At 34.3% G+C, this 14,158-nt stretch overlaps 1 protein-coding gene across 2 annotated transcripts in view; it reads left to right on the top strand.

The window, feature by feature from the left end:
- LOC117024421 (cadherin-10) overlaps positions 1-14,158 on the top strand; it is a 147,611-nt gene that overhangs the window by 94,887 nt on the left and 38,566 nt on the right. For both annotated transcript variants that reach the window (XM_033109750.1, XM_033109749.1), the window contains exons 4-5: positions 608-727; positions 1,166-1,333. In XM_033109750.1, coding sequence (XP_032965641.1) covers positions 608-727; positions 1,166-1,333 — 288 coding nt within the window. The remainder of the gene's footprint in view (positions 1-607; positions 728-1,165; positions 1,334-14,158) is intronic.

Below are 14,158 nucleotides of genomic sequence, written 5' to 3'. Positions count from 1 at the left end.
CCAAGGACTTTTCACAATTGCCTTTTTATAAAGCCCTTTTAAATATCTTGAACTTTATTAAATAGCTTTTAATAGTTCATGGAACATGGGTTCATCTTGGAATGTTTCTAAATTTAAATTTTAATCTATTCATAAAATTGTATTCTAGAACAGATGTTAATTATTTTTATAGTTAATTAGTGGATAGGGGAAAGAGAAGCGTACTTACTCCTTTGTGATTAGATATGACCTTTGTATGAAACAAATCAATTATGTGAAAATAAATTTAAATGTAAAACCTGAGCATTTGTAAATTGACTACATTTATTATAATCTGATACACGGTAACTATCTATTGTATGCATAAAAATACACCTGTTTGCTAAATAAATATGTAGTTGAATTCAGCATTAACCTGCAATAACACTATATGTGTGTGTGTGTGTGTGTGTGTGTGTGTGTGTGTGTGTGTGTATATATATATATGATTTTCACCTAAATTATATATAAATGTTTCTTTAAGAGGTCATTATTAAAGCCCAAAATCATTCAAGTCTTCCATGAAAACCAGTGCTTTTGCTCCTCCTTCTGGTGCTGTGCAGAACTAAGCTGAATTTGGATACTTCAGGTACTTCTGTGGTGCAAGTCACAGCTACAGATGCCGATGATCCTTCCTACGGGAACAGCGCCAGAGTCATTTACAGCATCCTTCAAGGACAGCCGTATTTCTCTGTGGAGCCAGAAACAGGTCAGGAACCATAAATCGCTTTGTTAATTTAACAGTTTTTAAGATCTTTGTAAGTTGAAGAAAGGTGGTAAAATAAGAACACAGCCTTAGCCATAATACTCCCAGAAGAGCGAGGATGCCACACTTAGGATTTATTTCAGATCTCAAAGTTTCATGATTGAGTCAGCGCATGGAAATGTACCTGTTCCTATGTTTTTACATACAGGTTTATGTCACTGTACAACACACATGGCATTCTTTAGGAAATAGAATAACACCACAGATTGTAAAATGTTTACATTGCATCACTTTTACAACTTCTAGACAGTAAAAATTAATAGCAAAAACGTCTTTTGCCTTTCAGAAGCCCCTAGTGTAGATATGCAAGTTGTGGGCTTAATCAACTATTAATTGAGATTTTAATGAAGATAACAAATGCTTTTTTGTATTTTCTCCAAGGTATCATCAGGACTGCGTTACCAAACATGAACAGAGAGAACAGGGAGCAATATCAAGTGGTGATCCAGGCTAAAGACATGGGTGGCCAGATGGGAGGCTTGTCGGGGACCACGACGGTGAACATCACGCTGACAGATGTCAATGACAATCCACCTCGCTTCCCCCAGAGTAAGCTGCCTTTAGTGTTCTTTCTGCAGGGCAAAATCTTTAGAGGAAAAAAATAACAGGAAAAAAAATAAAGTTGTCAATCACTGAATATAAAACACACTGAAAAATGTGCTACAAAAATGGAAAAGAAAAAAAAGCGGGAAATGCTGATGAATTCACTGTTAATTGAAATATTAAAAATTAAATATTTCAGACATATTTCATTCAGAGACAGGAAGATCTATGATCACAAAATCCCTGCGTATATTCGGCATCTATGATTATAACCTAAAAGTATGTTTTTCAGTTAGCAAAAGGAAATGTTTTATTGGAAAACAAAGTAAGTCATAATTCTATAATGAATGTATTTATTTCCACTTAGAATTTAATAAGGAGGATCCTACCTTGAGGGTAAAGTTTTTCAATAAAAAACTCTAATTTGACATGTTAGAAAGGGTTACGTAGGGAGAACTTCAAAAACTAATCAGACCTGTGTTAGATTTGTATTTAATATCTCTGTTTGGAATGACAATCATACTACAACATTTTGTATTCCTGATCTATGTATAGATCTATGTTGTTTTACAGAATTTACCTTCAAATTCTCAAAATAGGTCAAGAATAGGTTAAGAGCCATTAGCTTCTGGACACATAATCCATGTATTTATTTTCTTATACAAATTTGATAGACATGCAACTGGACAGGATGCTATCAGGTCTCAATGGATATTCCCAAGATTCAACCATTTACTGTTGATCTAAAGGATCCTATCATTCAAGTTGGAATTTCATGATGTGAAACTTCATGAATTTGGCATAAAATGTCGACTCTCATATAATCTATGTACTTAATTTTTAGGGTTTGCTGTGTATTAACTTCTGAGTTATCTCCCTATTTTAGGTGTTTTTTTTTAACCATAAAGTACTTTTGTCATAAAGTATTTAAATACAGCTTTTTGAGATGTTTATATCTTTATACTAAAGACCATTGCACAGAAAGAATTATGGTCTGAGAATTCACTGTATTATTTTGACTTTTTAAGTGCATTTTACCTCTTTTTGTGCTATTTTTTATCTAACTTTGATTATTGATAGTGCATGATTTGAATTGACTTGTTAAAATCATCTGTGTGGAAATATCATGAAATTCAAATAGAATTTTCTTGAGCAGACTAATCATATGCTTATGTATTTGTGATGATTCTTTTGTTAGCGATTTATGGGACGTGACCCTCATGTCTGCTATTGTGCTGTTTGGCCCAACTCTGTGTGTTTTGCTTATGTTATTTCAAGTAATCAGGTTGCAACTCCAGGTTACATTTAACATTGGCAGGGAAAAGAAAACCAGTAATAATCCTTTATAATTCTTTCAGAGCTGTTCTAAAGACATGCCTAGTTACATTAAAACTTAAATCTCACATTTTATATGTATTTCTGACTTTTTAAATTTTTTTTTAGCGTGAAATTGTTACCATAAGAATGAATACGCAAATTTAGGAGAAAAAAAAACCATAACCAATTTCATAATCTACAGTGAGCAAAAATATTTCTGAAAAATCATGTCATCAATAACTGATCAGTAAAAGGAGTACTGTATTTTAACTGCTCAGGAACATATATAAATGAACATATATAACTAAAAGTCAGTACATTTAAAAACGGTGCATTCAATATGCATATCATAAGTTCTAATTAATGGAAAAATAGACATTTGAAAGATAATAATGCCTGATGAAAATTTGTTTTATTATTTTTTTCCTCTAACACCTTTATTCAATAATTATTTCCTTTTGTTAAGTCAGAATTTGTGATTGACATTTGGTAGGCACATCATACAAGGCTTGAAATGATGATGGTGACAATAATAATAATTAATAACAATAATAATACATAGCTTATATTTTCTAAATGACATTTTTGTTGGGCTCGGTGCCAAGTTATTTATTGACGTACTTTATTTAATCATAGCAACTTATTGAGGTTGGTGTTATAACCTCCATTCTACAAATGAGAAAACAGAGGCCACATTGCAAACAATGGCAGAGACGGGGTCACATCCATGCCCAACTCCAGATGGACAACACAAGACATTTAGAGAAATTTTTGACCTTCCTGTATCTTGTCTCATTAGTTTTTAATTACAGGTGGAAACAATTTATAGATGTTTATTTTCTGAATTATCTTTTCTTCTATGAATTTTGCAACCATATTTTACTATTGGGAACACTCCGTCATGGCAATTAGAATGCTGCTTGATAATCTAAGTCATGTAACAGCTGGAAAACTACTTTAAAATTTTTAATATCATTGCATTAAATAGTCAAGCTATGGAGAGAGTTCCACAGTTTAGGAAGCCTTTCATATGGAATATCACTGAAATCTCACAACAAGCCTGTGTAGACCCATTTCTATTATTATTATACCCAATGTACAGAAGAAGTAAAGAAGGTTCAGAGTAGAAACGATAAACAGAAAGTAGTTCTGCTGTATAGAAATATAATGCAACCAAAAATATGTGCCACATATGTAATTTTAAAGTTTCTATCAGCCATATGTAAAAAATTAATAGAAATAGGGACACTATTTAATCACATGTTTTATTTAACCCAATGTTATCCTTTAAACATATAATCAATATAAAACTTATCCAGATAGTTTACATCTTTTTTTTTTTTTAATTAATTCTTTGGAATACCCACGTTACATCACGTGTTTTCCAGTTACATCAAGTCTCATTTCCCATCAGTAGCTATGTGGGGGTTGGTGGATTGACTAGTGGCTGTCAAATGGGACAGATTAGGAGTCATCCTGCATGAGTCCTAGTGCTGTCTTCTTAGTAGTGTGTTCACCTTGGTCAATTCAACTGACATCTCTATTTTTCAGTGCCATTCAGTAAAACTAGATAGCAATTCATACTCCAGGGAGTAGTATCAAATTAAATAATTCAATGCCTGTGAAGTATGACTCAGTGGCTGCCACTTGTGTATTTATGTGCTCAATAATGTCGATTTGTGCAAGTGCTGCTGTATCACTATTATTATTATTACTAATTAAATATTATAAAAGTAGGGTCAGAACGTCCACATAGATTGGCTGTTTCAAATTCAACATTTCTCAATATGCTACATCTGTGGAGGATAAAATTCTCAGTCATGTGGAAGGCATAGGGACACATGAAAATGCAGATGTCTTCTTTGATTGTTTAGCTTAGTTTATTGTGTGGATCTGTAGCAGTCTTTCTCCACCAGGGAGTTTTGGCCCCAGAGAACATTTCACAAGTTCATGAGACATTTTGTTTGTCTCCGTTGGTGGGTGCTACTGGCACCTGGTGAGTGTAAGCCAGGGATGCTGCTAAATATCCTGGCAATTCACATGACAAAGAATTACTGGGCTCAAATTGTCAACAGTGCCGAGGCTGAGAAATTTTGATGTGTTACATGAGGAACTGTTCAAGTGAAATCATATATTCATTTATCTAAAAATATTTATTGAGAATACTATTGTACCAAACACTAGTTTAGAAATTAGATATATGAATTTTGCCCCCCAAACTCACCCCCAAATAAACAAAAAAAAAACAAAAAACACTGCTTTTTGGTTCCTATGACCTATCATTAAAGCAGGGGAAGCAGATCATACCTAAGGAAACGCACTGTATACGTACCAGGTCCTGGATAAAAAAGAGGAACATGTGTGTGACAGGGGTAGGATAAGGAAAGGTCTCATTCAGGAGGTGATATTTTTGTAAGAACACTTCAAGATGAATTAGACCCAGCCATACACAGAGATGGGGGAAATCTTCTAAGTAGAGGGAATAACATGTGAGAAATCCTGAGGTTAGAAACTGAATGATGTATGTCAAGATCTAAAGACCAGTGTGGCTGAATCAGACCAAACAACACAGAGGTGGTGGGACATGAGATCAGAGAGCCCTACACTCACAGTAACGTTGACAACAGTACATTGTCAGTGGTATTAACCAACACATAACCAAGTGCCGGATGTAAGTGATCATTATGATCTTGTGGTTTTAGAGGTATATAAATATGTGACTATTCATATAACGTGCAGAAGAATGAATCTAACAGAAAGGCAATAGATTAGAAGGTTGGGGTACACCTGAAAAACTTAGTCCCAAAAGTATTTTCTGCTTTTTTGCTCTAGATGGAAATTGTCTTTTTCACTCAAAAAGATATCTCTGTTGAAATTATTTCAGAATCCTGGATTATTTAAAGTGCTTTAATTTAATTTTAAAAGCAGTAACTGAAGGACAAAATCTGTTGCTTACCTTCTAGCACTGTATTTCCAGTTAAGCACATGATGATTAATAAGTCTTGATTTCTGATTATCAATGGCTTATTGTCTAGCAAGATATTTCAATATGAAATGATAAGTGTGGTAACGAAACTATGCAGAGTGCAATGGGTGTACAGAGAAGCAGCACTCGTCCAAAATGGGGAGGAAAAAGGGACTGATTCATCCTTTACAGGGGAAGCTATTTTGGGAGAACCTGTCGCTTAACCTAAATCCTTTCTTAAAACTATTACAACTGCCGTAAGCCATAAGAACAGGAAAAGAGAGGTCATGAAGTTGGAAATTAGCAAAGTTGCCAATTTATGAAAGGGCATATTCTGCACAGGAAAAGAAGAACATGCTTCAAAGTGACAGGGTTATTTGTGGTGATGAAATAATAAATGACTCTAATGTTTGCGTACCTGTATTTTCTATTTTTTTTATATATTTTTGCAATTTGATAATTCTAAGAAAAACAGAATAACAAGGGATGGAAAGGGGAAAAAAGTGATAATTGCTTTGAAGAAGTCCAGTAATTAGCACTGGATAGCAGCTGTTGGGATTGACATAACAGAGGTTAATTGTGGATGATCTTTCCCAGGTCGTTTAAGTAGAAATCATTATTGTTTTGGAAGAAGCTTGAGGATAACAAGTTGAGCAATAAAAAACAGGCAGGAAGAAGATTCAAGAAATAAAGCCTGCGCAGTAAGAAGCTGAGATGTATAAGAAAATAACATAGAAAAGGAATATCTGATAGTAGTTAGAAGATATTCTGGGTGAAGAGTGGGCCAGTAAAGAATTTATGAGAGTCTCCTACATCCCAGGCTCTAAGCAGGAATCAGGCTACATTGGCCAGCAAGGAGCCTGAGCGACTGGTTAAAGGTGTAGACAAAAAAGTGACAACCACATGAATGTACAGTTTAATGTCAGGTAGTGTGGGAAGTGATGTGAAGAACCTAAAGAAGGATAAAGGACTAGAGAAGGATAGGGATGCTATTTTAAGAAGGATGCACAGGGGAGCCGTCTCTAAGGAAGCCTCAATAATTTCAAAGACTGAAATTGAGTAAAATTAGGCAATTCAGCTTCTCTAGGCCTCAGTTGTTGCATATCCAATACTCACAGTGTTACAATTAAGAAATCAGGTTGCGTATATAAAATGTCTTCAATAGTAATTGTAACGTTTAATAGGTTCCATACATAGATTTCCTCCCCTTCTCTTTTCCTTTTGAAGGTGTGGGTCTAATGTTTCTAATCTTATTGTTTCCTTGTTCTGATGCTACATTGTAATTCTTTTATGTCCAACCAAATACCTTAAGTCTGGAGAGACCTATAATCCTGGCAACCACAACAAAATGAATGCACTTACCACATACAGAGAAATAAATGCTTCTATAAATGAAGACACTAGTGCAAATTTTCCTGTTCTCCAACCAGTCAAACATTCAATGGTCCTTGAATTTTGACATGTTTCATTGTGCTAACGTAGAAAAATACTATATTTCCTCATGTTTAACCTCCTGATATTCCCATTTGAATATTTTAGTCTCATTCCCCTCATTTACTTCTTTCTTTCCCTAAAATCAGAGAAACAAAATAGACTCCATGGGAAAAGTCTATACAAACAGTAAATTACTGGAACCTGATCATTGTAGGACTTGGCAAAACCAACTGGATAACAGGAGCATTTGTGCCCAAACGCCTGCCTCCCCTTTTTTTAAAGCATCTCTGAGAAAATAGTATGATACTGACTTTTATCCAGGTCAGAGTCGGCGATTAAGGGATAGCTCATCTGCGGAAGCCAGGCTGTTCCAGGCATCTTTGCCTTAATACCTCAGAGAATGCTGTGCGATATGACTCTCAAATCCATTAAAAAAAAGAAAAGAAAAGAAAAAAAAAGAGAGCACAAAGGAAGTGCAGGTCTAGAGAAAAAGAGTTTACAAAAGCAGTTATGCAGATGGTCAAGGTCTCAGCCAACCAGGTGGTGCCTAGGACTTGCTCCCAGTTCTTGGTTGGGGCAACATTTCACTAGGACTCAAGAAGAAGGAGGAAAAGTAAGCAGAGTAGACTCGGTGAGAAAGTTCCAATGCACAAATGAGCCAATTCTAGAGCATAGTTCAAGGAGATCACAGACCTTAATTCACATTTAGCTGCTTTCCCACACATCCTGTCACAGAGACAACAGACAGAGAGAGTAGATTATTTTTTCCTTCAGTTTAACAGTATGGGCTCCTGAGAAACCCAACTTTCCTAAAACCATGGCCTTGGTCTGTTAGCTTTGTCACAGACGTATTTGCACACAGCTTAGGTGGACAAGTAGAAGACAGGGACCAGTAACAAGTACATATATGTAATGTCAGTTGAGCTGAGGCTTGGTGAGGGGCAAAAGTGTATTAACTGCACGCAAAATATATGATTGCTCAGGCTCCTTGCAGGCCGATATCATATGATTAAGTGATGATCATGTTTGTGTTCATGTTTGATCTCCTTAAGATATGTTTCAGGATACATTGTATATAGGTAATCAATATCAAATTTATGAGAATTTGATATATAAGCTTCCAGATCTATCCCAAGCACACTCAAAAGAGTGAATGTATTGCTATCTACTACATTTTTTTTTTAATTGATGAAAATAGTAGAAAAAAATCAGTTCTTCACCATTCCGTTGTTAGTTCTGAAAATTAATACAGAATTAGTTACTTGTAGGAAAGTTAATATTAAGAAAAATAATAGGTGATGGGACATTTTGGTTGTGCAAATAAATTTAATTGGACCCTAATTTTCTGAGTATTTTGATATCATCTTTTTATATTTTGCACCAAATTATCACTAAAGATTATGCACACCTGCAGCCAATTCATAATCAATAGTAAACAATTCTAGAATCAATCAGAGCCTAAAAGATATTTCATATCTATGTTTGTTTCTTTTATCTGAATTACCTTGATTGGCTACTGACTTAATTAACCCATTGAAATACATAAATATGGATTTTCTCTTTTGCCTAAATTAAAAAAAAAAGCAGCAGGATAAAAATAATAGTGATAGGCACAGTTTTACAGTGTACATTAAACACTATAGAATAAAATACTGAGGGTGCCCAAAAATATACACACATGACTTGTATTCATCTTTTGTTATTCATATATATTGAGTATTACAATGTTAAGTTTTTTGTTTTTTTTTTCCCTTTCTTAAAACGTGTATACATTTTTGGCACCCTCTGTATAAATATTAACTTATTTAATCTTCACAAAATCTGTATAAGGTAGATAATTTTTTGTTGATTAAAAATAAAAACCTGAAACAAACTTAAGTCTGCCAGGAAATAAATTAGAGGTTGGGGACCCAGGTTCTTTGGCTCAAAAGTCTGTGCTTTTAACTTCTACACCAAGAAAGAAATCTGTATAGCAAAGGCTCTTTTTGTCTTTCCCAGTGTATCCCACATTTAGTTAATTTCTTGATTCACTACTATATAGATTATAGGAACAACTTCAGGTAGGGCATACTGAATTCTTAAAATGTCTGTCCATTTTAATACAAACACAGAAAAATCAAATCTTTGCTGGTTGGTACTTTTTCAATACGTAAGGACCCAACTCGACTGGCTCCTTTGCTGGGATCAGTTAAGTAAACAAATTTGGACAGATAAATAAACACTTTGCATGATACATGGCCTTTCAATGAAATGTCTATATGATATACACAGGGATTTAAGACGTGTACATTCAGTGAGCTGTGAGACTACTTTAATCCTTTCCTGGTACAAGAGAGATTTAATTTAATAAATGCTGATTTTCACTCTGTAAATAGAGTCAACCTCTCATCTGCTGGGGATTCCAAGATAATGTAGGCCCCAGGCTGATCTGCATAATTCAAAATTATCAAGTACATTTCAACTAGAGAGAGAGTCAGGTATTTCCCAAGGAAGATGCTTTAGTATGAGAAAGAAGGGAATTAAAAATGTCTCTTTTCCCCTTCTTTTATTATTCATAGAAAAGAATATCCTTATTTTCAAAAGCACTGTTAGATATAGCTATGATTTTTCTGTGACCACCAAAATACTCTCAAATATTTGTGGGATTTTCACCATGGTTCCAGTGCCTATAATTAGTAAGAATTACAAAGAAATAATGTGATTAAAGCATTCCTTGATTTATTAAACACTGACTGAAGCCCTACAATGTGGTAGGAACTATACTAGGAAATAATAATAAACTAATAATGTTAAAGTGAGAGATAAAATACAGGACAAATCTACAAATGATTTACATTTTGAAAGGTTATGCAGACGCAATCTCTCTCTCTCTCTCTCTCTCTCTCTCTCTCTCTCTCTCTCTCTCTCTCTCTCTCTCTCTCTCTCTCTCCCTCCCTCCCTCCCGCCCTCCTTCCCTCTCTCTATCTCTCAAACACCCATACATACACCTTTAATTTGTTATAGTGTAGTTTGCAGTTTCTCTCATATATTGTCTCTCACTCTTTGTTTCTGTATGTAGATGTTGGTTTTGTGTGTGTGTATATATATATATATATATACACACACACACATAGATATATGCATAAATGTAAGTATATATACACACATGTATATATACATATATACACATACATGTGTATATATATTAGGCTGGTGCAAAAGTAATTGCTGTTTTTGAGATTATTTTTAACCTTTTAAACCACAGTTACTTTTGCACAAACCTAATATGTGTACACACATATAATGGAGAATGATGCAATAACATTTATACGATACTTGCACATTACAACACAAATCATAAAATGATTATTAACTCTTCAGATGTAAGGAGATCAGGAAAGAAAGAGAATATTATTTAAGAGTTTTCTAGGCAGGAAAACAAGGGGCATTGAGGGGAGAGCATTTTTGTTAGGGTGGAACAAAGGTGACATTCAAGGAAATGTGTCTGATTTGCTATGGCTGGACCCCGGGCTTTGAAGCAGGGTTTGTGAACCATAAGAATGAAAGGATAGGCAGTGTTAGCATTATGAAAAGGGTTGGGTACAAAAATAAAATGCCACATATCTTATCTAAGGGAGCATTGTTTAGGAGATCACCAGGCACAGTTCTGCATTTTGACTAATTATTTTGGCAGCAATAAACCACACTGCTTGGATCAGAAGAGCAAGTGTTGACGAGAGTCTGAATTAATGCTGAGGAGAGTAGGGATTTGAGAAATATTTAAGGGGGTGATACCCAGTACGTAGTAATTAGGTCGATAAAGAGTTTGAGGGTGAGGGGAGAGCAAAAAATACTTTCTAGCTTTCTACCAGAAAAGCTTGTGAAGAAAGACACAGGGATTTCAATTTGATTTGAACATTCTATATTGAAGGATAGTGGAGTTAAAATATCTAGTAGTTCACGAAATGAGGTGCAAACATCATATATAAGTGAAAACAGACATGTATGATCTCAACTTGGCTCAATGTTTAAAGTGACATAACTAGAGAAATATACAATTCCGCAAGTGTGATGAAATATGTAATTCCCTAAGAGAAAGAGTGTTGTGTGGAAATTATACAAAAAAACCCATGAGGGACTCTCCAGTGGAAAGTGCCTTAAACTAAACTAAACTACTTGGTATTTTGCATAACGGGATTCCCTCTGTATTATGGTTTCCTCTAGAACAAACTTAGAAAATACCTCTGGGTAGGTATAGGTATAGATAAATAGATATAAAACTAGCTGTGCAAGTATATTTAGACTCAGACTGCTTTTGCAGAGTTTTTGCTATGCCTACTTGGAGACACATTGCAAAGAGACTGAGTACTTGATAGATTGTAATATGTTCATGAATGACTAAAGTTATGTTAACCTCCCTAAAGCCTATATGCTTTTTATGTCTCTACACATTGCAATTGTGTGTATCCATTGATGCCAATCAACTTAGAGACAATTTCAAAGAACTATACCAGGATGGTTTCCCTAGTCTGGGGATCAATGGCAACTTCTCTGAAAGCTTTGTCTTGTCCTTTTCTCAATGGCACAAACAGGAAACTAAGACATTGTTCAGCATCTCTTTTTGCTCTAATTTAAATTAAACGCCCAAAGCTAACTTGGTGATCATGTCTCCAGGGCTCGCAAATTTAGGTTTCTGTCTTTTCTCTGGTGAGAGTCTTCAGTTCCAAAGCCTCAATCCTTTGTCAATCTCTGGTGTGACTTTCAGCTCTCCTCTCCTCTCTCCTAAATGCCCACTTAGCATTGCATAATTTCCTTAACTACTCTGCAATTTCCTCCGAGGAGCTTTATCTTGTTTTTAATTTCTTCCTGTTAAGCTCATTAAGAAACATCTTTTAAACATTATACAATGGAATGTTTATAAACGTGCATAATTGTGTCATTTTTCTTACAGCAAGTATTATTCGAGATTATTATGCAGCATAGAGAAGTTACAATAAGATTACCCACACAGCAAATAAAAGAATTAAACTAATGTTAAATTATTTTATTGATTCATATATGTGTTTCTTTTCTTTTTTTTTTCTTTAATCTCAACTCTGAAAACGTGGAGTTCTTTTGTAAATGAATAGAAACAAGGGCAGGGAACAAAGGAAAAAGACAAATTATATCTCTTTGAACCTCATTGGTTTTTATTAAAACGAAACAGTAACTATTTGTTGCCAAGCTCCAGACCTGACTTTGTCCTTTTCTCCCCTCTCAGTTATTTTCTGGCATCTCTTTTGTTGTTCCTGAGGAAGTCACCCTGTCACATCTCTTACTTTGTCTTTCCTCCAAAGCCTCTTACATTGAGCTGTGAATTTCTAATACACAAATATGCAGCTTTTTAGAAAACTATTCAAGTTCAAAGGTCCTAATGAGAAAATTTTGTTTTTTGAACAAGTGACCTGGAATATTTAATCTTGATTCCTAAAAAAGGCAAAACGACATCAGATTAATTTGAAATCTTTAATAATGAAAATTCCAGTGTTGTGTGAGGTCGTCAGTAAGTCTCAAAGTACGCTTATTTATGGAGCCGTATGTTTTGCTCAGTCCCTAAGAAGCCTTTGCAATATTACTTTTTAGATTTTTACTTCTAAATATAACTTTCCACATGTGATACAGAATGGCAATTACCTCTCTCCTCCTCAAATTCATGTCTTTGTACTTAAATCGATAACCAAACTAAGAAATATTTCTCTGCTCTAAACATTAACAGAGAAAACAGGTGATTCAGTCTGACAGCTGGGAGTGAATTTGAAACAACTGTAAGTTGGAATTGATAGGAAAATGGAGAGCGTGCCACATAATTAAAGCTCCATCAACTGTAAGATAAAAATAAGGAGCATGCAAATAAATGTCTTAAGGAAAGGTGAAACTTTAGAGGGCTGACAGGCTCAACTTTCCTTTGGCCAGTGTATACATGACAATCTCTGTCTCCTTTCTGGTTCCCCTCCTGCTGTTATCCCTACATGATAAACATCCTTGCGGGATCTTAATTAAAGTAATGCCAGTTTGCTTGACAAACTAGGATATTTAAGGTCAACAGACTAGTCTTGGAAATGAGTAAAAAGTATGAAAGAATATCTCTCATACATTTAAAATACAGAAATATACTTTTTAACTTTGAAATAGGCTTAATAAATCTTGTCCTCAAATTGGTTTATAAGCATAAACATAATAATTCCAGAGAAAGCATTATTGAATTATGTATCTTCTGCACTGAATGATATTTTATTAAATGAATTAATTACTAAAGTTGCCATGTAATCAAAGCAATCATAGATGTGTGTATTGTATGTGTATACACAACATATGTATCTTTATAATATAGTTCCTTGAATTATTTAACAGAAATAAATCTATGCTATTTTGATGAATGGACTCAATCTTAACCATGGCTTCTCTGGATATCATGGAATGCCTTGAAACACTTTAATTAATGTTTCAAGGAAAAATAAATATATGTATGCGCGTAGATGCACACACACACAACTCACCTACTGTGTGTGTGTGTATGTGTGTGTGTGTGTGTGTGTGTCCCTTCCAATAAATTACTGTAGAAGAGAATGGATATATAATTTAGACTTATTATAATAAGAACCAATGCAGCATGATCTCGTCGCTGTTTAAGTCTCAGAAGGTAATGAAAATTAGCATGGATAAAGCTTACTCTAATCAAAGTGAAGTAAATGGTATAATGAAAATAATCTCTGTACCAACCAGGAAATAAAATGAAGTGATAAATAATTTTGGATCCTTAACAAGAACTACAATAAGCAGACAGATTTTCAGAATCTAAGCATGTATCTAAAAATACAAGCAATCTTTAAAAAGTCCAAGCTAAAAATAAAAAGTAGGAGAACAAATTCCCAGAGACAATACTCACAGTGAAATCTATGTGACAAAAAAATTAATAACACAAAAAAGGTTTCTTTTGTTCTCTCTCTCTCTCACATGTATATCCATGATGTGGAAACTTTTACCATAACCTGATAATCTCTAATATTATCAGAAAGTTTTTCTGTTTAATTTCTTTTAAAATAATTTGCATCAAAATATTAAATTCACAGATGATTTTTCAAAAAGAAAAATTAACC

The sequence above is a fragment of the Rhinolophus ferrumequinum genome, chromosome 7 (genome assembly GCF_004115265.2).
Source record: "Rhinolophus ferrumequinum isolate MPI-CBG mRhiFer1 chromosome 7, mRhiFer1_v1.p, whole genome shotgun sequence".
Classification (NCBI taxonomy): Eukaryota; Metazoa; Chordata; class Mammalia; order Chiroptera; family Rhinolophidae; genus Rhinolophus; species Rhinolophus ferrumequinum.
This window is presented reverse-complemented; position numbering and strand designations above follow the sequence as displayed.